We start from the raw sequence: 24,981 nt of genomic DNA, 5'->3' as shown, positions 1-24,981 counted from the left end.
TCTTATGCTGGGCCTTCATGGCTTCTATCATGGTCCTGAGCTCATCTATTTTTTTGTCAGTTTCTGCTCTAGAGTCTCGAATCACGACTTCCATTTTGCTCACTATCTCTATGGTTATCTGGGAAATTATTTCTGTTTTGAATTTTTCTAGAGCCTGATTGATCTGTTTTGTTACTTCCTGTGCTTTGAGTTCAGGGTGTCCTGGTGGTTCACTATCAGCGTTTTCATCCTCATTTGCCCTAGTGTTTGCCATTGGTGAACTGGAAGTCTGTCCTTGTGTCTTGCTTAAGTGTTTTCTCATTTTTATTTTTGTTGTGGGACTGTCCTTGGTTTAATCTCTGGGTTATCACCCCAGTCTTCCTGATATAGTTGCGCCCTAGCTTCTGTGTCTCTAACGACCCAAAGACATTCTCATCTTCATAACATCAGAGAAAACAGCTCATCAAATCAACTGCAATCCTTTTTCCCAACTGATACAATCAGCAACACATTAAGATCAAGTGCAATTTGGAAACTGACCACCTGTGGTAGTCACTAGTCTATCACCCTTAAATCATTTGAATTAAACTGAAATCAAGAAGCAGTCCAGAACATGTCTGCAGTGAACAAAATTTCAATATAGTGTATTTACCATTTAATGGCTCAGACAGAGCGAGGATGCAAGACCCCTGGTCTCAGTTAGCTGATGGCTGAACCCTATGACGCTGACTGACCTCAGGCTGCAAGGCCCAGATTGAGTTCCCCAACCTTCTGAATGGTTGAACTCCACACCGTTCTATTACAGGTTTCCCACGCCCTTTCTTTAAAGATGTTCAAAGTTGGGAACTCAGAAAAATACCCTTTATGACCACCTCTGCCTCTGCAGAGTGGGTCCAAAGACTGTCACAATCAGGAGGTCTGAGAGTGTGCAGGTGGTGGGGAGGTAAGGGGAGTTATGGGGGTTCAGGGGTGCCCACATGGCTACCTTCCTGGCACTGGAGCAATGGCGGCTGGGTCAGGAGAAGGCGTGGCTCTCGGGATTGTTTTCATTTTTTATTTTGACAGTGCTGGGCATAAAATCCAGGGCCTTACACATACTGGACATGTGCTATACCAGCCCTCACTGTTGAATTTTATCTAACATTTAAGGGAAAAAATTATACCAATTTTACAAAAATTATTTCAGAAAATAAAAAACAAATTTCCAGGTCATTTTTTGAGTCACTGTATGTTACATACCTAACAAGTACTGTATGTGGTACCTTGGTTCACAAACCTTTCCATGATTTTGGTTGTAGAATTCATTGCAGAATCATGGAAAAAATTATGTTGTGAACTAAGATAACATTGTATTAACCTCTCAGCCAGAAAAAATCGTCAAAATGTTTTAACATTCTTACAATAAAAATTTACAACACAGGAAAATTTAGTATGATAAAAGTATCCAGAAAAATACACAGAAATTATCAATGTATCATGAAAAGATAAAACAGTTTTGCTCTAAAATGCCGAATAAGGCAAGGAAGCTTGCTCTCTCTACTTTTGTTCAGTATACTGGAGGTCTCAGGCATTGGTGAAGCAGGAACAAGAAAGGGTGTAATATTGGAAAGGAAAAAATAAAACCATTTTTAGAAGACATAGTAGTCTACATTTAAAAATCCTAAGGAGCTGGGTGTGGTGGTGCACGCCTTTAATCCCAGCACTTGGGAGGCTGAGACAGGAGGATTGCTGTGAGTTCTAGACCAGCCTGGGCTATATAGTGAGTTCCAGATCAGTCTCAACTATATAGTGAGACCTTGTCTCAAAAATAAAAAATAAAAATCCTAAGGAATATACCCTCCCCAACAAAAACCCTGAATAAATCTACTCTAGATAATCCCTGGTACCAGGGGAAAAAAATACTAGATTGACACATAAATTTAGCAAGGTTACAAGACACTGATTGCATACACAAAATGAATACTAACAATTTAGCAGTATCAGTGTTCAACAATTGGAAAAATGTTTGAACTTCATTACCATTTATAATAACACCAAAAGAACGTAATATTTCAAAATACAAAGATGTGTAAAGTTCTTACACTGAAAGCTGCAAAGTATTATAAAGAAAGGTAGGAAGATATAAAGAGGTATATCATGTTATTGGATCACAGGACTCAACTTTTTAAGCTAGCCATTTTTGCAAATTGATCTATAAACTTAATACATTTGTTCTATAAAGTTAGTAAAACGGAAATCCCACCTAGCTTTTTAAAAGATACGTACACTGAAAAGTTGACAAGCTGATTCTAAAACATATAAATATCTTATATATAAATAAGAGAAGATGCTAACTAATGCTAAACATCATTGGTCATCCAGGAAATGCAAATAAGCTCTCTGAGATACATCGTATGCTTTAAATTGGCTAACCTGAAAACACCAAGCATTGATGAAGGTGTAGAACAACTATAAGTGGGTAGGAGTATAAAATAGTACAACCACTTTGAAAAATAGTGTGGCAGTTTCTTTTAAAATAAAATGTTTTCCATTTTATTAGAACTCAAAGTCCTGAGTTCAGTTTTCAGTGCTGCCACCAAAAAAAAAAATGTTTTTCATGATTTGCCAACTCTATTCCCAGGTCTTAGTCCAAGAAAAAGAATAGTAGTCTATATATATAAAGATTTGTTGGGCCAGGGATTTAGCTCAGTGTTGCTGCCACCTGCCTAGGAAGCACAAGGTCCTAAGTTTGATCCCAGGTGCTAAAAAAAAAGTTCATGTGTGTTTATATGTTCCTACTGATTAGAAGGGGAAATCAACCAAGATGGCCAATAAAAGGCAAGTAAAAAAAAAGAACACTGCAGTATTCAGTGGAATACTACTCAGCATTTTTTAAAAAATGTTTGAGACAGGTTCTTGCTGTGTAGTTCAGGCTGGCCTCAAACACATGAGGATCCTCCTGCCTCAGCCTCCTAAGTGCTGGGTTTATAGGCATGCACCACCACACCTGGCCTCTTCAGCAATTTAAAAGAAAAAATATCATTCATAAAGCAGTAGATGAACATCAGCTAATTAATAATGTATGAAAGGAGCCAAACACAAAATGGCCTTTACAGTATAACTTCATTTATATGAAGTTCTGAACCAGTTATCTATTATGAAAGGAATCAGGTGATTCCCTAGGGCAGATATGGGAAAGACTAATTACAAGAACATTTTCTGAAGTGATAGAAGTATTCTGTCTTTATTCAGGGGGCAACAGCATAGATATATATGATAATGAAAATCATTGAAATTTACACAACTGTATTTTACTATATATAAGGTATATTTCAAGTTTTTTTTTTTTTCAGAAATGACATCAACTGCACATCCATCAGCTGGCAGTACTAACATTTGAGAATTCAACACAGCACTGACTCCTGTATATGCTATTGAGAGTATGCATTATTAAAACTGCAGAAATTAGGCATTATCTGAGAAAGATAGACATAAACATCCCTCCTGAGCTAGGAGTTCTACTCCTAGATACAGCCTATTCTGGAGGGATTTATGTGTGTATGTGTGCATGTATGCATAAACAAACATGAGTTGTTCATAGTAACCAAAGGAAGATAGCATACAAATATCCAACAGCATTATGGTGGATAAAATGTATATTCAAGAGTTATGCAGCAATGAAAATTTAAAAACCATGTAAATTAATGTGAATGAGTTAGAATCTTCACAAGTCTCAAAAAGATCCATGCTTTATATTTCCAGTTACATAACATACGGCAACTAGGAAAAGTAAACTGGTGTGTGAGTACATGTAATTTATTAATGTTGTAAATCCATAAAGGTAAATGAGTATTATAGATGTTGGAATTTTTTTTTTTTGTGCTGATGAGCCAACTCAGGACCTTCCTCTTTAGAGGCAGGCGGCACCACTGAGCTAAATCCCCAGCCCATAGAAGTTGGATTTTGATTACCATTAGATGAGAAGAATTTAGGATTGGAAAGGAGTTATGGAAGATCCTTTTGGGATGTTGGCAATATTTAGTTCTTAATCTGAATAGTGGTTAAATGAATGTTTATTTTATGCTAGTTAAATGACACATTTATGTTTTATGCACTTTGGTAAATAGGTGGTATTTTTCATAAAAACTAGAAAAAAAAACAACAATGTTTTAACCTGTCAGTAAATAAATATTTCCTAAGTTTTCTATATATTTGATGATATAGGAAATACAGAGATGTGTAATAACAGTCTCCATAGCAGATGAAATGCTCACTGATTAGTGCCATAAAAAGTCACTGTGGCCAGCTGAGATTGTCGCACACCTGTGATCCCATCACCTTGGGCAGCCAAAGCAAGAGAATTGCAAGTTTTGAGTTCAGCCTGGGCCTTTTAGTGGCTTAGCAAGAACCTGTCTCAAAATCTAAAAATTCCTAGGGGAGGGGGAACACTGGAGCTTCCTACGAAGATCTTAAATATGGAAAAAAAAATTAAAAAGTCACTGTGTAGTAAGGGAGCCTTCTTTTTCTTCTACTTTTGAGAATTGATCCTAGGGCCTTGTTATTGCTAGGCAAGCACTGTGCCACTGAACTACGTCCCCAGCCCATTTCTTCCCAAATTTTACATCCCTGGTCCTTTTGTTCATCCCAGTTTTCAGTTGAAACTTTTTTTTTTTAAGTTCATGATCTCACTGAGTTGTCTAGGCTGGCCTTGAACTTGCAGTCTTCCTGCCTCAGCACCTCTAGTACCTGGGTTAAAGGCTTGAACCTCCATGCCCAGCTAATGATTTTAATAATTTCTATTCTTTTGGCTTCAGAGATATGGAAGTAAACATATAATTGGGGCAGGTATTAGCCATAGCAAGTACATCCCAGGATGTCAGTGATGTGTGTATAGCATCTAAGTGTGTAATTATAGTAATTTATTTTCCAGGATTCAATATAATCTACCCTTTCCTATCCTAGTCATATTGACCTGCACTTTTTAGTGATATGTATTCCTAGTTATTTTAAATGTAACAAATATTTATTATTTCCTTTTCACATGTTATTTTCTGCTATATACTAGTAGAGAAAGCTTTAGTTTTAGCACAGAAATAATCCTAATTTCATTTTCATGGAACATTCTTTTGTACAACCTCTTTGAGGAGTTAGTTTATATTGACAGTATGATTCTGCTGGGAACTGAGACATCAGCAGGTGAGTGACAAATGGTGTGAATTATTAATTGTTCAGAAGTGAGGAAAGACCTGCTACCATGTTTCAGGCACAAGTAGGTACCTTACATTGGCTTCCCAATGCTGTGAGAGGTAGGTATTTTTTAAACAGATAAATGAATAGAAGCTCAGAGAAGTCATAACTAAGTGTTGAGCTAGTATTAAAGTCACTTTATTTGATTTCCAAGCTCTTTTTCATCATTTAAAACTGCTGCCTATAAAATAAATCTGGTTAAAAAATAAATAGGGGTTAGGTGTATAGGTCAGTGGTATATTTCCTGCTTAGTATGCATGAGGCCCTTGGTTCAGTAGCACCACAACTAAATATATAAATATCAACACAAACATGTAGCAAGTAGGAAAGTTAAAGGATAAATTTCTGACCAAAACAATGTTTATCAATTATTAATAAATAAATCAAATAAAAGATATATAATTTTTTTTGGTACTGGGGATCAAACTCAGGACCTTGCTCTTGAGAGGCAGGCATAGCGCCTCTGAGCTCAGTCTCTGGCCCCAGATATATAAATTTTAAAGTATAAAACCTTGATGAAATTAAAATGACCAGTAAATTCAGTGATATATCATGTTCATAAATTGTTGTTTTGCGGGGGGCTGTTTTTGTTTCATGCCGGGGATTGAACTCAAGACCCTGCCTTTGCAAGGGAGGTGGTAGCATCACTGAGCTAAATCCGCAGCCCTCATGTTCATTGAACAACTGTCCTAGTGGCATTCTGGATAGCTACTCTATTTTGTTAAATTTCCTTTCCCTAGTTGTATATTTTTTATACAGGCAATCTAAATTACTAATAAGGTCTCATTTTCCCCATACTCAACTATTTTCTATACGTTTCTTCTCAGTTTTATTTATCTGAATTGTAGTGTCTTCCCCTTAACTTTATATCATTCATACATAAATTTATAGTAATACATATTTATTCTGTTTTGGATATTTAGGTTGATCTCATTCCTTTTACTCTCACAAATCATGCTACAAAAAAAATTCCTATCTCCCTTTGCAGATGTTAAAAATCATTCACATGTTTGAGTTTTTTTATACTACCGTTTGCTGTGCTTAGTAATTGCATTATTTTATATTTGACAATCTGAGAGCTTTCTTCCATTGACTTACTACTTTTTGTTAGAAATTTTACTAATCTGGATTGTTAGCCTGATAGTTGTGTGTGTGTGTATATATATTTTTTTCCTTAATTGCAAATTAAGCAATAAATTGTGAAAGGTAGTTTTTTAGCGTATTTTTTTAACTCTTAAATTTATTTTGTTTTATTTTTACATGTTTGCAGTACATAATGACCACATTCATCATGTAGAGTTGGCACATGTACACAACAAATATGGAATGTTCCACAAATTTGTGTGTCATCCTTGCATAGGGGCATACTAATCTCTATGCTGCGGAAGCAAGTACATTGCTATTTTGATTTCTTTTCTATGCTTCTATCCTTTGTCAAGTTATCTTGATTTGTAGGAATGCTTTACATATTTTAGATAGTAATTATTATACATATGTACATATTCTTGTGCCAGTCTTAGTTTTAAGTTTATCTCTTATAGTTTTTATGGTTTGTAGTTTTTGTATCTTAAGAAATTCTTCTCTACCACCAAGATCATAAAGATGTTCTACATTTTCTAAGAAGCATTTGTTTTCCTCTTCAGATTTAGTTCTTTGAATAGAAATTTGGTTTTGTTTATACAGTAGTATGAGGCTTTCAAGCTGATCTATATGTCTATCCTCACATTCTCTTGATATGAATAGGATTATAACAGTTAATAAATGATAGGGCATAACTTAGGAATTGTCTTGACTATTTTAGTTTCATTGTCCTTTTATGTTAATTACAATATCAGCCTCTTAATTTCCAGGGGGTGGAGGGACTATATCCTATTGGATACATTTCAGTCCTGTTGAACTGAAAATGCTTTGAATGTATAGATCAGTTTGCAGATAATCCACACAAATAAGGTACATACAGGTCTCCATTTATTTAAGCCACCTATAAAAGATGCAAATATCTTTTTTCAATACAAAGATACCTATTATTTCTGTAGGTGTTACATATTTTGTTTAGACTTTATTCATTGTAAGTACTTTTAAAATTCTGTTGTGATTGAGTAGCATCTTTTTAAAATCACATTTTAAATTGGCTGCTAGTAATTGAGTTTATTTTTATATGGTGATCTTAAATCTGACATTTCTGAACTATTAATAATTCTCTAACTTACAGATTTTATTGTTTTTCCCTATAGTCGTATTGCAAAATATAATTATTTTATTTCTTTCCAGCCCTTTTACCTTTCATTTCTCTTCATTTGCTTTACTTTGCTAACTAGAACTGATTAAAGAAAGTTGAATTTGTCATAGATTTTGGTATATAACTTTGATCACATTAAAGAAATTCCCTCCTGGCCTGGTGGCACACACCTGTAATCCCAGCACTTGGGAGGCTGAGGCAGGAGGATCACTGTGAGTTTGAGACCAGCCAGGGCTACGTAGTGAGTTCCAGGTCAGTCTCAAGTACATAGGGAGACCCTGTCTCAACACCCCCCCAAAGAAAAAAAAAATTCCCTTCTGTTTCCAGTATAGTAAGGATATTTGCTGCAATGCTTGATTTTATCAAATGCTTTTGGGGGGACATCAATCTATAAAAATGATTGTGTGCTTATATTTAGTATATTTGATTTAATAAGTTTTAAAATGTTAAATGTACACACACTTTTTCAGTGATAATCAGCTAATCTGTGAAGAAGGAATACAATGTTAAGGATTCAGCCAAGGGGCAGAGAAGCAGATCTTCAAAGGCTGTTAACATTTGTTGTTGTTAATAGCTGTTCCTGCTGCTAATGTTGGTTTTGTTTTTCATGATACTGGATATTCCATTCAGAGCCTTGTGCTTGTTGGCAAGTACTCTACCAATATTCCCAGTCTTTTTTTTTTTTTTTTTTTTTTTTTTTTTTTTTTTTTTTTTGCTGAGTTACCCACACTGGCCTTGAACTTGTGATCCTCCTACCTCAGCCTCCCAAGTAGGTGAGATTACAGCCATGGATCATCACGCCCAGTTAAAAGTAGACCTTTGTTTTTTTGTTTTGTGTTTGTACTGGGGATCAAACTCAGGACCTTGTGTTTGAAAGGCAGGCAGCAGAACCACTGAGATAAAATTCATTCTAATTCAAAACTGTATTGGGCTGGGGATTTAGCTTAGTGGTGCTGCCCCCTGCCTCGCAAGCACAAAGTCCTGAGTTTGATCCCTGGTACAAAAAAATGTATCATGGCCAGGCATGGAGGCTCACACCTGTAATCTCAGCACTCAGGAGGCTGAGGTAGGATCACCTTGAGTTCAAGGCCAGCCTGAACTGCATAACAATAGTATCACAAAAAAAGAAAAGAAAAGAACTATTGTGATTTCAACCATCCTTTAAGTAGCTTTTTTTTTTAAATAGCTTTTTATAGCCAAATTTAATTTTCACCTCAAATGACCACATTCTTATAGAGAAGATGGTAAATACTGAAATGATTATGGTGGGATTAACAGAAAAATTGTAGATGAGAATTAAACGGGAAATAATTCCAACTTGTTAGCTTAGTAATTACAACTCTGGTGTGTAAAACATTAGTTATAAATGCTAGTGTTATAGTACTCTAGTAAAGAAATTTACCTGTTCAGCTAAAGGAAAAGCAAATTATTCACCACATCTTTTATTTATTTATTTATTTATTTAGTTTTAAAAAATTAACCCAGATCAATATATACTTAAACAGTATGAACATATAATTTAAATTTGGTATGTATCCTACCAGCCTTTTCTTTTCTTTTTTTCTTTCTTTATTTTTTTGTGGGGGCAGTACCGGGGATCAAACTTGGGCCCTTGTACTTACAAGGCAGATGGCAAAACCACTGAGCTAAGTCCCCGGCCCACCAGCCTTTTCTGTATGCACAATATTTTCATATTTTTCAGTACTGTGATGTAATGTATATATTTTTGGCCATGCTAGGGATCAAACTTAGGATCTCACCCATGCTAGGCAGCTCCTTTTTTTAAAAAACTAAAAGTATTTCTAAAGTTTATTTGGAGAGAAGATTACAAATGAGTAGTGATTTCTCTTAAGTCTTTCTCACAGAATACTCACGCATGTACACAAAGTATATTTAAGGACACTCAATGGAATATTGTTTGTAATAGTAAAAAAGCAAACCAATGTAGCTATCCATCATTAGGGACATATAACACATTCATGTAATGGGATATCCTACAACTATGAAAAAGAATGGTATAATTCCATAGTAGGACATACAGATCTTCTTTAAGATAGAGCTATACAAGAAATAACACCCCAAAATAGTGTTTTTAATATTTTAGTAGTAGTGTTCTTTTTTATTATGAGGGGAAAAGAATGCATGGTTCAGTGTCATTCACCTATACTGTGGAATAATATGTAAGCATTAAAAATAGTGTTCTGATATGAAAAGATCTCTAAAACATACTGTTAATTTTTAAAATAATCATAAAGTAAGTCAGTATTTCTCATCTGATCCCATCTAAAATTATTTCTTCAGTTTTATTTGTGTAAGTATATTAAAAGAGATGTAGACATATCTAACTACTAACAACGGTTGCTTTTAGAAATCCTTGAAGGGGGGCCAGGGATTTAGCTCAGTGGTTCCACCACCTGCCTTGCAAGCAAAAGGACCCAAGTTCATTCCCCATACCAAAAAAAAAATCCTTGGAGGGGAAGATGCTAATCGGAGAGGGTCTTTACTGTGTGTCTATATTGTTTGTGTCTTTATGATAAAACTTCATTTCTGAATTATTTCTGTTGTAAAGAAAGAAAAATGTAATATGTATTCACTACAAAAAAGAAGAATTCCGCTGGGCATTCAGTCAGCAAGCACTGGCCTGGTGGTGGAGCACAGGTTCCCAGTCTGCCTCTTTCTCATCCATCATCTGTTCGGAGTATAGCCAGTGAACATGAGCAATCTACCAGGGGCACTCATGGGCCATGGGTGAAGAATAAAGCATATCCCCACGTGATCCTGACAAAGGACATGACCAGGGCAGAGGAGATGGCTTTAACCACCTTAACAGACTAAAGAGGTGACCTTAACTGAGGAAATGGCAGCCACTGGGCTTGGTATGACCATCACTACAGCAATGAAAAGCACGAGCTTCCTGTTACCTCAGCAGGATGACACTGAACCAGTTGTCCAAGACTGACAATTGAAATATAAAATTCTTGTCCAGTCATGTTAATTGGGGAAAAGAGCAATCCAGAGGAAGAGGTTGACCTAAAGAAGTTGAAAATTTGGAGAAGTCTTGTGGAGAAGATAGCTGACCACCTGGAAGAGTTGAATAAAGAATTTACTGGAATCTAGCAAGGTTTTCTAGCCAAGGATTTGCAAAGTGAAGCTCTCTGCAGACTCGGCGAGTAGAAGGCATAATTGAGCAGTTTATACACATCTTGGAGGAGACTAATACAGTGATTCTACCAGAAAATTTCAAAGGGAGGGTGTAGTGAAAAAGGTTCAGGCATTCCTAGTTGAGTGTGACACCATAGGAGCATCTGCCAAGAGCCTCAGCAGCTGCAGTCTACAAATTTGACCCTTGCTGAGTGAAGTGTAGTGGAGAGAGGCTCTGCTGCTCAAAGAGCAGCACCACAGCTCTGGCTTCTCTGGAATAGAAGTTGCCTGTTTCTCTAGAGCTGCAAGAGGCAGCTTGCCAATTACCAGTTTTCCTACTCTCTATACCACTTTTCAGGGAGAAAGTATTGTCTTTGCAACCTTTAAAAAAAAAAGACAAAAAATTTTTGAAAATACCCATAGCACCCTCAGAAACCCTCAAATGTCCAGTGAAAGCTGCAGTTCTTTTTGTTTGTTTGTTTTCTAGTACCAGGGATCAAACTTAGGACCTTGCATTTGTGAGACAGGCATAGTGCTACTGAGCCATGTGCCGGCCCAAAAACTGCTGTTAAAGTTTTGATAAATATTTTTCCAGAGGTTATGGACATTTTATGGAGGGCATTTCATCTTAAGAAAAGAGCACCATGTAAAATTTTTATACCTAGCTCAGCAGACAGTGGCGTATCTTTTGAGTAGAAAAATGACATGGATTGCTTGTAGCTAATTGTCTGCCTGGTTTAACTTTTCATTATGTCCCCAGCACCTTATAGCACATAATTGTCATCAGTATGTATTGAAGAGATGAGTGATGGTTGTCTGCTAACCTAGGATGAAGTTCTTCTAGTTCCAAAACCCAAGGTTTTTGCTGGTTGATTGCCTAAAAAACATTGGGCAAATACCTTTTAATACTGCTTCTTGTAGCTTGTCTGTAATAACCATTATTTTTTTCAGATCATTATAAGAAAAATCTCACAAAAATATACAATGTAGGAAAACATTTAAAAAGTAATAACCTACTTTTTCATCTGATCCTTTTCCTCTACAGGTAGTGTCTCATGTAGAATACTCTTTTTTATGTAGTTAAGAGTGGGATGATTCAGGTTTCTGTAATGAAAGAGTGTAAAGCCTGTAGAATTGACCTTTCTGTTAGCCTCAGAGGTCATATTGAAACTGATTAATTTGGGAAAATATATATATATATATATATATATTAATATATATTCACATATGTACATAAGTAAGAATCATTTTAACTCAGTAGATACCTATCATAGAACCTGAAGTGAAGCTTCTGAATTTTTTATAAATACTAATTTGTACCATTTTGTGATTTTTCCCCCCTTAGTTTCTGCCACTGCCTTCTACAAAGCACAACCTGTAATTCAGTTCATGTGTGAAGTTCTTGACATTCATAATATTGATGAGCAACCAAGACCTCTGACTGATTCTCATCGGGTAAAATTCACCAAAGAGATAAAAGGTGAATTCATTAGCATTTAAAACAGCTTGGCTACAGAGTGTGTGACTATAACTATTATTGAAATGTTTTTTAAATTAAAATGTATTTAATATTTGTGGAAATATAGATCAATTATAAAGTATTACATTAGATTCAATTTAAGTAATGTTTAAATGAAGGATATGCCAAGTAATAAAATTAGCATTGGTAAGTAGCAGATTTTTTCTTTATACTCTCTTTCTAGCTGAAGGGACAAGAGTGTCTCATGGGATAAACCTTACTGTTAAAAGTAGAAAGCTTATTCCAAAAAAGTACCATTAAAAAAAAAAAAGTACTGTTACTTCAGGAGTATCATTCTTTGAATATATTGCAATATGTTGACTTTTTCATGTTTTGGAAATGATATATTTTTAAGGGGCTGATGATTTGGCTCAGTGGTTCTGCTGCCTGCCTCACAAGCACAAGGGACCAAATTTGATCCCTGGTGCCAAAAAAAGAAAAAGTTTTTTAATTTTATTCTTTTGAAAATGTATATATGGGGCTAACCTGTTTCATATATTGTTCTACCATTATAGCAGCTATTTAATAAACATAGAGTTAATTTTACCTATTGCACTTAGCTAGAATTTGTACAGTGGTGTCCCATCATATTCACATTTAGCTCACCTAAATTCATTTCTCTGTTCTCCCAAGAAGAAAAAAAAATAATTTAAATAGTATTCTAAAATGTATATTTTATGTGTATCTTATCTATGTATATTTATTTCTAAATATACTTAAATATACAGTAAATATACAGGTTTTTTGTCCAAACACATATATGCTTTATCAGCAATTTAAGGGATTTTTTAAAAAAAAATATTGTAATTATGTACAATTTTGATTATATACAATTCTTCTCTTGGTGATTTTAGAACTTAATTCTGATTTAAGATGTAACTGCACTGTATTTAGTTTATTATTTAGACATGCAGAGAAATTAGATATTCTCTAATCAGAATGAGTATTATACTGTTTGTTAGCTCTTAAATAGCCAGAAATAATTATTGTTTTATTTTAAGATTTTACCTATTTGTTGCAGATATCTTTCAGCTTGTTGTTTGAACAAAGGATTCAGTTTGCTCACTGACCATCTCTCAGTCCCAGAATCACTTAGAGTAGCTGAGCACATTCTGCTTGCTCCAGTAACTGTTCATCCTTTGCCTTCTGCAGTAGCCAGAAAAGAGGCATTGTAACAAAACATTGAAAGGAAAAACCCTCCCTGCTTTAAAAATAAGCATTTATTTATCTCAAGTTATTTAAGTGCACAAATAAGAAACTATTACATGTAACTGTTCTGTAGTCATATCATTGTCCTCTCATAATCTGTATTAACTGCTGTTAGCATTATCAGGGAGTTAGTACATCACCTACCGTGATATATTTTATCATCTAAATGCTATGGTTTCCAGTGGAGTTGCTGCTTAGTTACCACCTCTGATAACATGAAATCACATACATTATTTTTTGGTAACTACGCAATCAACTCATATCACCACTCTATCACAGAAAATACAAGATGTACAGAACAAGGATCCAACTGCTTCCCGGAGAGCATGGACTCGGTCTTAACTTCAACTGCTCAGGGGCCCAAAGAAATGACTGAAAAAATGACTAGAAAGCATTATAAAGTTGATGTTATAGTGAAGGTAAAGCCAAGTTTATAGGTTAAATATTTATTAAAGGCAAAAAACTTTTGGTTGGATGGAGGGGTTGGGGTGGGGCACCTGGACAGAGAACTCTAGTCCATTTTTAAAATTTTTACTTTTTTGCTAGCTCTCTGGATTTTGGGATCTAATGCTTAAGTACCTGTGATCTTAGATTTTGAGTTGGATCTAACTGACAAGCAGGTGATTTTTATTTCTCCATTCAGAGAGTCAAAAAGACTTAGAAAAAAAAAAATCTTTAAAGTATATCATGTGTTTCTACCACAGTAATTCAAAAGAATCAGTTTTGTATTCTGTGCTGTTTGGGTTTAATATTTTAGCTGGCATGGGGAACTTCATAACTGTTAAATATTGATACAAACTGTTACAATGAATATATTTTTAGTATATTCACTTTACTCCAGTTGAATCTCTTCCTAAATATTTGATAATAACTTTGGGTTAGTTTTTTTTTTTTTAAATCTAGAATTTATGGTAGCAGAAATATTGGGGAAAATATGTGGCAAAAGTACCATAAAATATAAAAAATAGCAATTTACTTTTGGTAAAAGCTTATTTTGTAGGGCCAGGAATTTAGCTTAGTGGTTCTGCTCCCTGCCTTGCAAGCGCAATGACCCGAGTTTGATCCCTGGTACCAAAAAAAAAAAGCTTATTTTGTAGATATGTAGAAATTTATCAGTATTTTTTGATACAGTGGTAAAACTTGAAAACAAGTGCTACAAGTAACAGAAATTTGTTTTAATCTTTTCTGTTGTTTTTCCCCAAAACATGATATTTTTATATCTTGCTTTACTTTATGTTATTGGTACAGTATTTCCTTATAAGGCTTTCCTTTGTATTTTCTCCTTTCCTTTATAATACAAAGGCATAGTAAATGCTCTAACTGATCTGAAATTACAGTTTTATAAAGGTAAAAACTCGTTCTTACTGGCTGGGGAAACTCAGTGGCACCACACCTGCCTTGCAAGCGCAAGGTTCTGAGTTTGATCTCCGGTACTGCAAAAAAAAAATCAAACAAAAAAACTAGTTCTCACTGATTCAATTAGGAGCACTAATACATATTAGAAGAAAATATTATTTATTGTGAATGAACTTTATGTTTAGTACTATACAGTTAGTTATTAGATAAGAAATAAGTTATACTGTAGTAGGGCTTCTCAACCTTGACTCGTTGACATTGTGGCCTAGATAATTCTTTGATGGGATAGAGGTAGTGCTGTTCTGTGTATTCTGGATATTTAGGAATATCTTTGTCCTGTACCCACTAGTCGCCGATAGGCATCCTGCAAGTTCTAACAATCAAGAAATGTCTTCTTGAGGTCTGGGGATATGACTCAGTGGTAGAGTACTTCTTGTACATAGCCCGAATTCAATCCCTAATACAGCCAAAAACTTGTTTTTCTTCAGACAGATGTCCCCCGGGCAGTAAAACTGCCCCCAGTTGACAACTACTGCACTGCAGGAATCAAAAATACAAAGAGTAATAACCATAAATTTTGTCTAGGACCTAAAACTTGTCCTCTATCTATACCATTATAGGTTTCTACCTTCTGAAATCCAAGCTAAACTTTATAAATAAATGAGTTGGTTATCTGTGACCAATAGTCACCCTATGTCTGTTTTTTAATTCTTCTCCAGGTAGCTCCAAGACTGACCAGTAGGGTAGCCACTAGCCAGGTATAATTTTTTAAATTAATTAAAATTAAATAAAACTGAAATGTTAGTTTCTCAGGCACATTAACCACATTTCATGTGCTCAGTAAAACATTATAATGATTATCATATTAGCTCGGATGTAAAGGCATTCTGTCATCTCAGAAAGTTCTGGCAGCACTACTTAAGAAAATTTACCCCCCTTCCCCACCGCCAAATTCAGCATATGTAAAGCCTATTTCTTGACTTTCTAGAGGTTGCCTGAGATCCTTGAACCCCTAAGACCCATATAGACTACAGGGAAAATAAAAGTATGTGCTAAATTATGTGTGTGCATGGTTTTCAAGAGGGTATTACTTTCATCAGATTGTCAAAGGGGCTAGAGGGTAACTTGCTTTAGGAATTATTTTGGTTACTTTTTATTTGTAATAGTCCTTACTGTATTGTTTTGGTTTTTGGTTTTTTGAGACAGGGTCTCACTATGTAGTTGAGTCTGACCTGGAACTCACTATGTAGCCCAGGCTGGTCTCGAACTCACAGCGATCCTCCTGCCTCAGCCTCCCTAGTGTTGGGATTACAGGCGTGAGCCACCATTCCTGGCTAACAGTCCTTATTGTAAAAGAGCTGTGTCACTATATTATGCTTCAATAAAGCTATTGCTTTGCCTAAATTAAAAGGACCTGATATCCTGATATGTTTTTCTTTCTGCTTTATTAATCTTTGAAAGGTTTCCTTCCTTTGAAATTCTAATTTTTCAATTAGTATGTGATGACTGGGGGCTATCTGAATATCACATACATTAAAGTTTATAAACTGTCTTGAGAATTCATTCCTTCTTCCCTCTCATAGCAAAAATACCTGCATTTATTGTTAATAGGGTTTTTATTAATGAAGAGCTTTGTCCCTTTACTAATTTTGATTGTTTTTTATTATGTGGAGCTTGGCAGAATAAGGAAAATGTTTGACATTAGGTCTACTATAATTATAGCCATTATCAGCAATGTTAATATATAAAATTTGTTAATGTCATGTTGCCCATGTCACAGATTTTCTGTGTGCTCAGAATTGAGTTTTTAAAGTAGTTAACAGGCTTTATAAGTATAGATATTTTAGATGTAACTGTTCTGTAACCTCCATTTTCTTGTTGGGAACAGGTCTAAAAGTTGAAGTGACTCATTGTGGAACAATGAGACGAAAGTACCGTGTTTGTAATGTAACAAGAAGGCCTGCCAGCCATCAAACGTAAGAAAAGCTGGTGTTTGCCAGAGCAGTGGTGATGTGAAGTACCTTGCTCTTGGTATAGTGGTTTGGGAGTTATGCTAGTTCATAGTGGGATAAGAGTTGTTTATGTCTACTTTTTTTTTCTTTCCAGCTTTCCTTTACAGTTAGAAAATGGCCAAACAGTGGAGAGAACAGTAGCACAGTATTTCAGAGAAAAGTATACTCTTCAGCTGAAGTACCCACATCTTCCCTGTCTACAAGTGGGGCAGGAGCAGAAACATACCTACCTACCACTAGAAGTAATGTCTTTATGCTATTTATGAATATCTTCCTATTCTACATTCTTTGTAGGTCTTTCATGGTCTGTAACTTACCCCATACTCCCACATTTATTTTGGTATTTGAATTGTTTTTAGATTTTAATTTAGTCTACATTTTAATTAGAAGAAATAACATGGAAAAGATTAATCCATAATCCTACCACTATATATAACCACTATTGTATATACCATAATCATTGTTCACATTTTTATATCTTTCAGTCTTTTTATCCCATTTTTGTTAGCCTAATCATAATCATACTCTAGTTTTGTTCACTGGCTTTTTACTTAAGATGATGTTAAAAAGAAGCTGTTTAGGGCCAGGGATTAAGCTCAGTGGTTCCACTGCCTGCTTTGCAAATGCAAGGGCTCCAATGCAATCCCTGGTACCAAAAAAACAAAAACAACAAAAAAAAAGCTGTTTAATGAAGTAGGTTTTTTTTTTTTTTTATTTCACATGTATTGGCATTGAGAACTAATAAAAAATATACAGAGATACATATTTAAATTTTTTTCTATTTTTTTAGGTCTGTAACATTGTGGCAGGGCAACGATGTATCAAAAAGCTAACAGACAATCAGACTTCTACTATGATCAAGGCAACAGCAAGATCTGCACCAGATAGACAAGAAGAAATCAGCAGATTGGTTAGTGCTTAATCTTAGAAATGGGAATATAAAACTTATTAGGAGCCAAGCACTATGGCTTATGCCTGTAATCACAGCTACTGAGGAGGCTGAGACAGGAGAATCCAAAGTTTGAAGCCAATCTGGGCAATTTTGTGAGTCCCTAAGTCAAAATAAATAATAATAATAATAAAAATTTAAAAGGCTAGTGATAAAACACCTCAGTACCACCAAAAACAAAACAGAACAAAAGGACTTATTAGAGTGAGCTACAAGAAAGAGGAAGGAAGGAAGGAAAATATTCTTACCAGTCCATTCCTTATTAATAGAATTGAAAAGGAATGTAATCTAGAGGTGGGTTTTTTTGTATTTTGTTTTGTGTGATTTTTTTCTTTTTTTGAGGATGTTGGGGGGTGACTATTATATGTCAAAGGTTAGGTCTTTCTGACCTAACTCTAGACTCTTTAATTAGGTCCAGGGAAACAGCTTCTGTTAAAAAAATAAATTTGGGGGGGTACTGGGGATCGAACTCGGGTCCTTGTGCTTGCAAGGCAGGTGGCAGAACCGCTGAGCTAAATCCCCAACCCCCAAAAAATAAGTGTTTGAAATAAATATTGTTAAAAATAAATGTTGGTAGCCAGGGATTTAGCTCAGTGGTGTCGCCGCCTGCCTCGCAAGTGTGAGGACCTGAGTTCAATCCCCAGTACCCAAAAATAAAATAAATGTTGGTAAACTGGAACCTCTAGCTAAACAAGAGGTGGGAAGAGAGAAAAAGTTAAGGTATTATGACTAGATGTACTGAAAGTCATAATACTCTGTCTTAGACTGTTTAGCTTTCAGTATCAGATTGGCAACTATACAGTCTGAATAAATAGAGGACAACATGTCTCACTCTGGGAGTTACCAGTGCTACTTGATATAAGTGATGGTCCCATTCCACAATGTTATCTTTTTTTTTTTTTTTTTCCCCCTAGTACAGTATTGGGGATTGAACCAAGGACCTCATGCATGCAGGCTAGTCAAGTGCTCTATCACTGGGGCTATATCCCCATCCCCCTTTTCTTTCTTTTATTTTTTAATAAAAAATAAATAGGAAAGATTAAAAATAAAAGAGAACTTGGATCTTATCTTACTCTCTTGAATAATACACTGCCTAAGCAGAGAAAAACTATGGAAATAGTGAGTATTCCCCAAAACAACTTAGTAACACTTTCACTTTCAGAAGCAGTTTTAGAAATTATTGGAAAAAGATTACAGAACTGGCTCTTCCGTTTTATAAGTGAGTTACCCCCCCAAAAAAAAGACCATTTTTTTCCTTATAATTTTGTAAAGAATGAATGAAGGTTACTACATTTTTAATTAGGTTCTCATCCTGGACTTTTTTCTAATTCTGCCATAGTAATGTTTAAAAACTTTACCAAAACCTTTAAGAGACACTGACACCTGTATCTATAAAATCTCAATAATTAGCAGTTTTAATTCACTTATTATAGCTTAACTATTCAGATCGACAACACTCTATAGTTGTCAAAAGAACAAACTGGAGTCTTAATACTCGAGTTTGAAGTTTTGCTCCTCCACTTACTGTTAATATTATCATATTATAGTTGTAACATCTAGTAATTTGACTTTACTAAGTCATTTAACTTTACTAAGCTTTAGTTTTATCAAACTCTGTTAAAAAGATTATAAAGATCTACCTTGGGCCAAGGATTTGGCTCAGTGATTCTACCACCTGCCTCAAAAGCACAAGAGCCCAAGTTTGATCATCGGTACAAAAAAAATCTACCTTTATGGCCATAAGATAATTGAGAAAATTAATTACTAAGCACTTAGCACCAAGCATATAGCATAGCAAGTCTTCTTAAATAGTAATTGTTATTCTTCATATCTTTACTATGGAACTATACTATACACTACAGGAATGTATGGCAATTAGGCTTGAAGAAAAACATATATTAGAATATAACTTTTCCTGTTTACTGGGGAGAGGTTCTGTCTATTTTATGTTTTTTAATGGATTTTTATTCAGATTTGAACACTGGCTGCTTCTTTTCTACTTTTGTTTGACCCTCACCTTGAGGACAAATAAATATTTTGAAAAACAGCTCTTGAGCTGTAAGCATGAATGTGAGATACAACATTGAATAACATTAAATTCTTTCATTATGTGTATAAAATTTGTAAACTATATCTCAACTCATAGTGGCTTTCTTGTCTGTTTCCAGTGTATCTCAGATAAATTTTATATGGTAATGTGGTACTGCTGATCTGAAAATAATGAAGTAAATGTGTGAAAACTGTAAAGCAAATAGTTGTGGAAAAGGTGTTAGGAACTGGAGCTATAGCTCAATAGTAGAACACTGCCTAGTATGCTCAGGGCCGTGAGTTTGAGCCCTCGCAGCAGAAGGGGGTGGAGGGAAGGAAAAAAAGAAAAGATAAGGCAAGGCAAGCATTAGGATTTTTGATGTTTCCTTTCAAACTTTCACTCACCCTAATATGTGCATTTACATTTTTTATAAATGACGAAAGTGTTCTTAGACTTCCTGCAGTCCATTCATGACCCATGATCCCCAGGTTAAGATTTTTGCCTCTACAGGAGGATTGCTGTGAGTTCGAGACTAGCCTGGGCTACACAGTGAGTTCCAGAGCAGTCTGAACTATGTAGTGAGACCCTGTCTCAAAAAACAAAGGACAAAAAAAAGATTTTTGCCTCTATAGTTAGGGTGCCATTAATTAGACCTATTGCAAAACATAGTTTCTATAGTAAAGGAAAAACAGTTCTGCTGAGTAAAGTAGTGGATCTAGGGGAATTTTGAAAGTAACTGCAAACTTTCTTGTTATTAGGTAAGAAGTGCAAATTATGAAACAGATCCATTTGTTCAGGAGTTTCAATTTAAAGTTCGGGATGAAATGGCCCATGTAACCGGACGTGTTCTTCCAGCACCTATGCTCCAGTATGGAGGACGGGTAAAGCCTCTTGATAATGTTTTAATCATATACATGTAGTTTGAGAGACTAGATAAAAGGAAATCCTAGCTAAGTCTGGAATTTAGAAAGTGGTTTTTGCTCCAATAATGTAGTTTTCTATTTCAAGATGAGTGCCTTTGCTTGAGTTCAGAATTTTTTTATGTTAAAAGTGTAGCCAAGCCGGGGATTTAGCTCAGTGGTTCCATGCCTGCCTCACAAGCACAAGGGCCTGAATTTGATCGCCAGTACCAAAAAACAAATAAACAAACAAAAAAGTGTAGCCAAGCATGGTGGCCCACGCCTGTAATCTCAGCACTTGGAAAGGCAGAGGGAAGAGGTTCACTGAATTCAAGGGCAGCTTGGGTTACCTAGTGAGTTCAAGGCCAGCCTGAACTACCATGCGAGACCATGTCTCAAAAAAAGTCCCAAAACAGGAAAAAAAAAGTATAAATGATACTGGTTTAAACAGCCAATTCTGTGTAGACTATCATCAGTATACCAGTTCAGCAACTCGAAATGCTTATTTTCAGCTCATTGAAATATATTGTTTTTGTTGTTTCTTTGTCATGTTCTCTTTCTCCTTCCATAGAATCGGACAGTAGCAACACCAAGCCATGGCGTATGGGACATGCGTGGAAAACAGTTCCACACAGGAGTTGAAATCAAAATGTGGGCCATAGCTTGTTTTGCCACACAGAGGCAGTGCAGAGAAGAAATATTAAAGTAAGTCATGTCGTTACTTTGGTTTGGAGACTGTTTTGTGCTTAGAGATTGGGGGGGTTGTTTTTCAGTTTTTTGTTTTGTTTGTTTTTTGGTTTAGGGGGGTTGTTTTGTTTTTGTTGTTTTTTGTTTGTGTGTTTGTTTGTTCATTTTGAGACAGGGTCTCGCTATTTAGTTCAGGCTGGCCTTGAACTCACTGTGTAGGCCAGCCTGGCCTCAAACTCATAGTTCTTTTGCCTCAGCCTCCCAAGTGTGGGATTACAGACTGTACTTAGGTTTTAAGTTATTCATCTCATGTTCCATAAACATTGCCTCAACATGGAATATGTTTAACCACTGAACTTTAAAAATTCTTCATCTTGGACAAGATCCCAATGATGAATGTAACTATACTGTATACTTAAAAAGTACCAATAAACTCAATAAAAAAGGAAAAAAACTTTTTTGTTTTCATCTTAGGCTGGGGATTTAGCTCATTGGCACTATGTCTTCCTTAAAAATGCAAGGTCCTGAGTTTGATCCCTGGTACCAGAAAAAAAAATTTTTTTTCATCTTGATAGTTTGATGAAAATTTCTGAATTCATTAGAAAAGTCAACAATGCATGCTTCTAGCTATCCCAGTTGAGCAGCTTATGTGGTGTAACAGCAGCAGCATTATCTGTTGTTGTTGTTGCTATTGTTGTTCTTGTTGTTGTTGTGAGATAAGGTCTCATTATGTAGTTCAGGCCAGCTTTGGACTCATTATGTAGCCCAGGCTGGCCTCGAACTTTGCAGCAATCCTCCTGCCTTAGCCTCCAGAATACTGGAACTACAGGCACACACCCTCACACCCAGCTAGCAGCATGGTCTTTTGATGGCAAATAGGTAGGTTTAATTCCAATCTTTGCCACTTCTGGGCTTTTTTACCATAGGTAATTTATTTAATCTCATTACTGTAGATTTTTACCTTGGTAAAATAGAGATAATAGTACCTACCTACCACAGAGTTCCCTATTTTTTGTTAAGGCTCTTGAATGATTAAACTCATTTTTGCTTCCTTACTTTACTAAATATGGCCTTCATCTCTACCATGTTCCCCTCTTCCTCAGATTTTTTCTTTATAAGTGCTTATTTATTTATTAACTTATAAATGCTCAACAAGCTTCTGTTCAGACAAATTTTTTTTAATCTTCAGTTTTTATTTAGGCATGATGATTCATGCCTGTAGTCCAGCACTCTGGGAGGCTGGAGTAGGATATAAATTCAAGGCTAGCTGGGCAATTTAGCAAAACTCTATAAAATGAAAAGGGCCAGGGTTGTAGCTCATTACAAAGGACTTGGATTCAACCCCCAGTGCTACACACACACACAAAAAAAAAAATCTGCAGTTTTTATCAGGTACCTCTTGTCCCAACTACTTGGGAAGCTGAGGCAAGATGATCTCTTGACCCCAGGAGTTGGAGACCAGGCTAGGCAACACAGCAAGACTCTGCCTACCAACCACCTTCCCCCAAAAAAGAATAAAATCTGCAGTTTCAGTTTTGTTTTGGGAAGTTTTTTTGTTTGTTTTTTAAAGATGTAGGGTCTTGAGCCAGGTATGTTGGCACATACATGTAATACCAGAGCTCAGGAGGCTGAGACAGGAAGATTGCGATTTCAGTGCCAGCCTGGACTATATAGTGAGATTTGTCTCAAAATAACAGAGAGTGACAGACAGACACACTTGCAATATTCTCACCTTGACAATCATCTTGCTTCAGCGTGTGCAGTAGCTGAGATAACAGGTGTGCACCTCTGCACCTGGCTGCAATTTTCATTTTACCAATCCCTCAGGCTTGCAGATTTTCTCTGCTCTCCTCCCTTGAAAGCTGAGAGCCCTGCCAACACTAATTCCTGGAAGATCTCCTGCCTCTTTACACTTAAAATTCAAATGATAGTCAACAGTCTCATCTTACCTATTAGTTTTCTCATTATATGCGCCACATGCAGTAAATACAATTGACTACCTTCTTGATGCTTTTTCCTGTCTTGGATTCTGGTCCCTTTTTATCTTGTGTGTGTGGGTGGCGGGGAGGTGGCTTCTTTTCCTCTTCTTGATCTGTTTCCTCTCCATTGACACTCCCACACAACCTCAAGGGCTTTTGCTATCACACTTGTTTGTAGAGTTGTGCTGTTGTGAAAGAACACCAGCTCTGTTTGTGACTCTCTTTACTTTAGGCATCTCTGACAAATGATGACACTCAAAATCAGTGACATTCAATATCTTTCACTTGTCTCTTACTTCCCTGGAGTCCATTTTCATATATTCTGGGTAAAGAAATTAAAGCACTATATTTCTTCTATTTCTCTGGACTGTTTCTCTATTTCCACTCCTGTAACTCTTCATTGAGAATGACTCCTCCCTTTATTAGTCTCTCAATATTCTATTTGTGCGTGTCATTTTATGCACAAAATATAGTGGTACTAAGCCAGGTATGAGGCCGCATACCTGTAATCCCAGCACTCATGCTAAAGCAGGAGAATTGTGAGTTCAAGACCAGCCTGAACTACATAGCAAGACTCTATCTCAAAGAAACAAAATAATAATGATATTACCTCTCTAGCTAATTTTCTTAAGAAATTTTCTTATTTATGTCTTTATTAATAGCTTATACAAATATATGCATAAGGGAAAACTATTATATAATATGGAGATAAGTTTACCTCAAGTCCATTCAGAATTTACCTTGCTACTTTCATGTGAAAAATATTTTTTTCTGTTTAACTCTATTAAGTTTTTTTTTTTAAATTAGTATCAAATCTCTAAATGAATGTCTTAGCCAGGTATGGTGGCACAACATTAAGGGAGGCTGAGACAGGAGGACCACAAGTTCAAGTCCTATCTGGGCAATTTACCAAAACTGTCTCCAAATAAAAAATCAAAAGGGCTGAGGATGTAGCTCAATGGTAGAGCAACCCTGGGTTTGATCCCTACTACCAAAAATATTAAAAATATAAATGATTGTCTTAGTGATCACTTTATTATTTTTTCTTCAAAAGTTTTTATCCCCCTGCTTTGAAATAAAAGGTCATAAGGATGGTTTAATGGTATGTATGGTTACCTTATTTGACCTTGAAAAGCCAAGGAAAACACTTCTAATTCTTTTTTAAGCTTAGAGTTACTCTTTCATTTTATATTATTTATGGTGTGAATAGATAGCTCAGTATCATTAGGCCTGTGGCTTTTATTCAGGCTGACTGAAGATATTCAACTTCATACTTCTTGAACTAAGCACTAGTAAAAAAAAAGAAAAGGGAATGTTTACAAATTTGTCCCTGTCTTGAAGAAATCAATTTTGAGCAGTGATCACTCAGTTCCTTGACTTTTAGGACCTTATTTGCTTCAGAAGTAAATGAAATGGGGCTGGGGATTTAGCTCAGCGGTTCGGTGGCCTGCCTTGCAAACACAAGGACTGGAGTTCAATCACCAGTACCAAAACAAACAAACAAAGAAGTAAATGAAATGATTGTTCAACCCCCCAACATTACTCATTTATACAAAATACAGAATATTCTTTAAATACAAAATGAGTTTTTATTACTGCAAGTAAAAATACATTAAAATGATACACTCCTTATTTCTAAATTTTGTTTTCAAATTTTTTATCTCTTTTCGGAGAATAATCTTTGCAGTTATCACAGTCCCAGATAGGTAATACTGTAGGAATTCTAAAGTAGGTTTGAGTAGGTAGAACAGAGTATG

The 24,981-nt window shown here is 35.6% G+C and overlaps 1 protein-coding gene and 1 pseudogene across 3 annotated transcripts in view; both read left to right on the top strand.

The window, feature by feature from the left end:
• Window positions 1-10,801, top strand: part of LOC117287372 — a 28,527-nt pseudogene extending 17,726 nt beyond the window's left edge.
• Window positions 1-24,981, top strand: part of LOC104876987 (protein argonaute-3) — a 123,018-nt gene that overhangs the window by 75,516 nt on the left and 22,521 nt on the right. For all 3 annotated transcript variants that reach the window (XM_033767844.1, XM_010645256.2, XM_033767845.1), the window contains 6 exons: window positions 11,931-12,065; window positions 16,558-16,645; window positions 16,776-16,923; window positions 17,472-17,591; window positions 20,418-20,540; window positions 21,130-21,263. In XM_033767844.1, coding sequence (XP_033623735.1) covers window positions 11,931-12,065; window positions 16,558-16,645; window positions 16,776-16,923; window positions 17,472-17,591; window positions 20,418-20,540; window positions 21,130-21,263 — 748 coding nt within the window. The remainder of the gene's footprint in view (window positions 1-11,930; window positions 12,066-16,557; window positions 16,646-16,775; window positions 16,924-17,471; window positions 17,592-20,417; window positions 20,541-21,129; window positions 21,264-24,981) is intronic.

Source organism: Fukomys damarensis, unplaced genomic scaffold (genome assembly GCF_012274545.1).
Source record: "Fukomys damarensis isolate Sample0158 unplaced genomic scaffold, DMR_v1.0_HiC HiC_scaffold_23, whole genome shotgun sequence".
Lineage (NCBI taxonomy): Eukaryota > Metazoa > Chordata > Mammalia > Rodentia > Bathyergidae > Fukomys > Fukomys damarensis.
The sequence above is the reverse complement of the archived record's forward strand: the minus strand, read 5'-3'. Positions and strand labels throughout refer to the sequence as shown.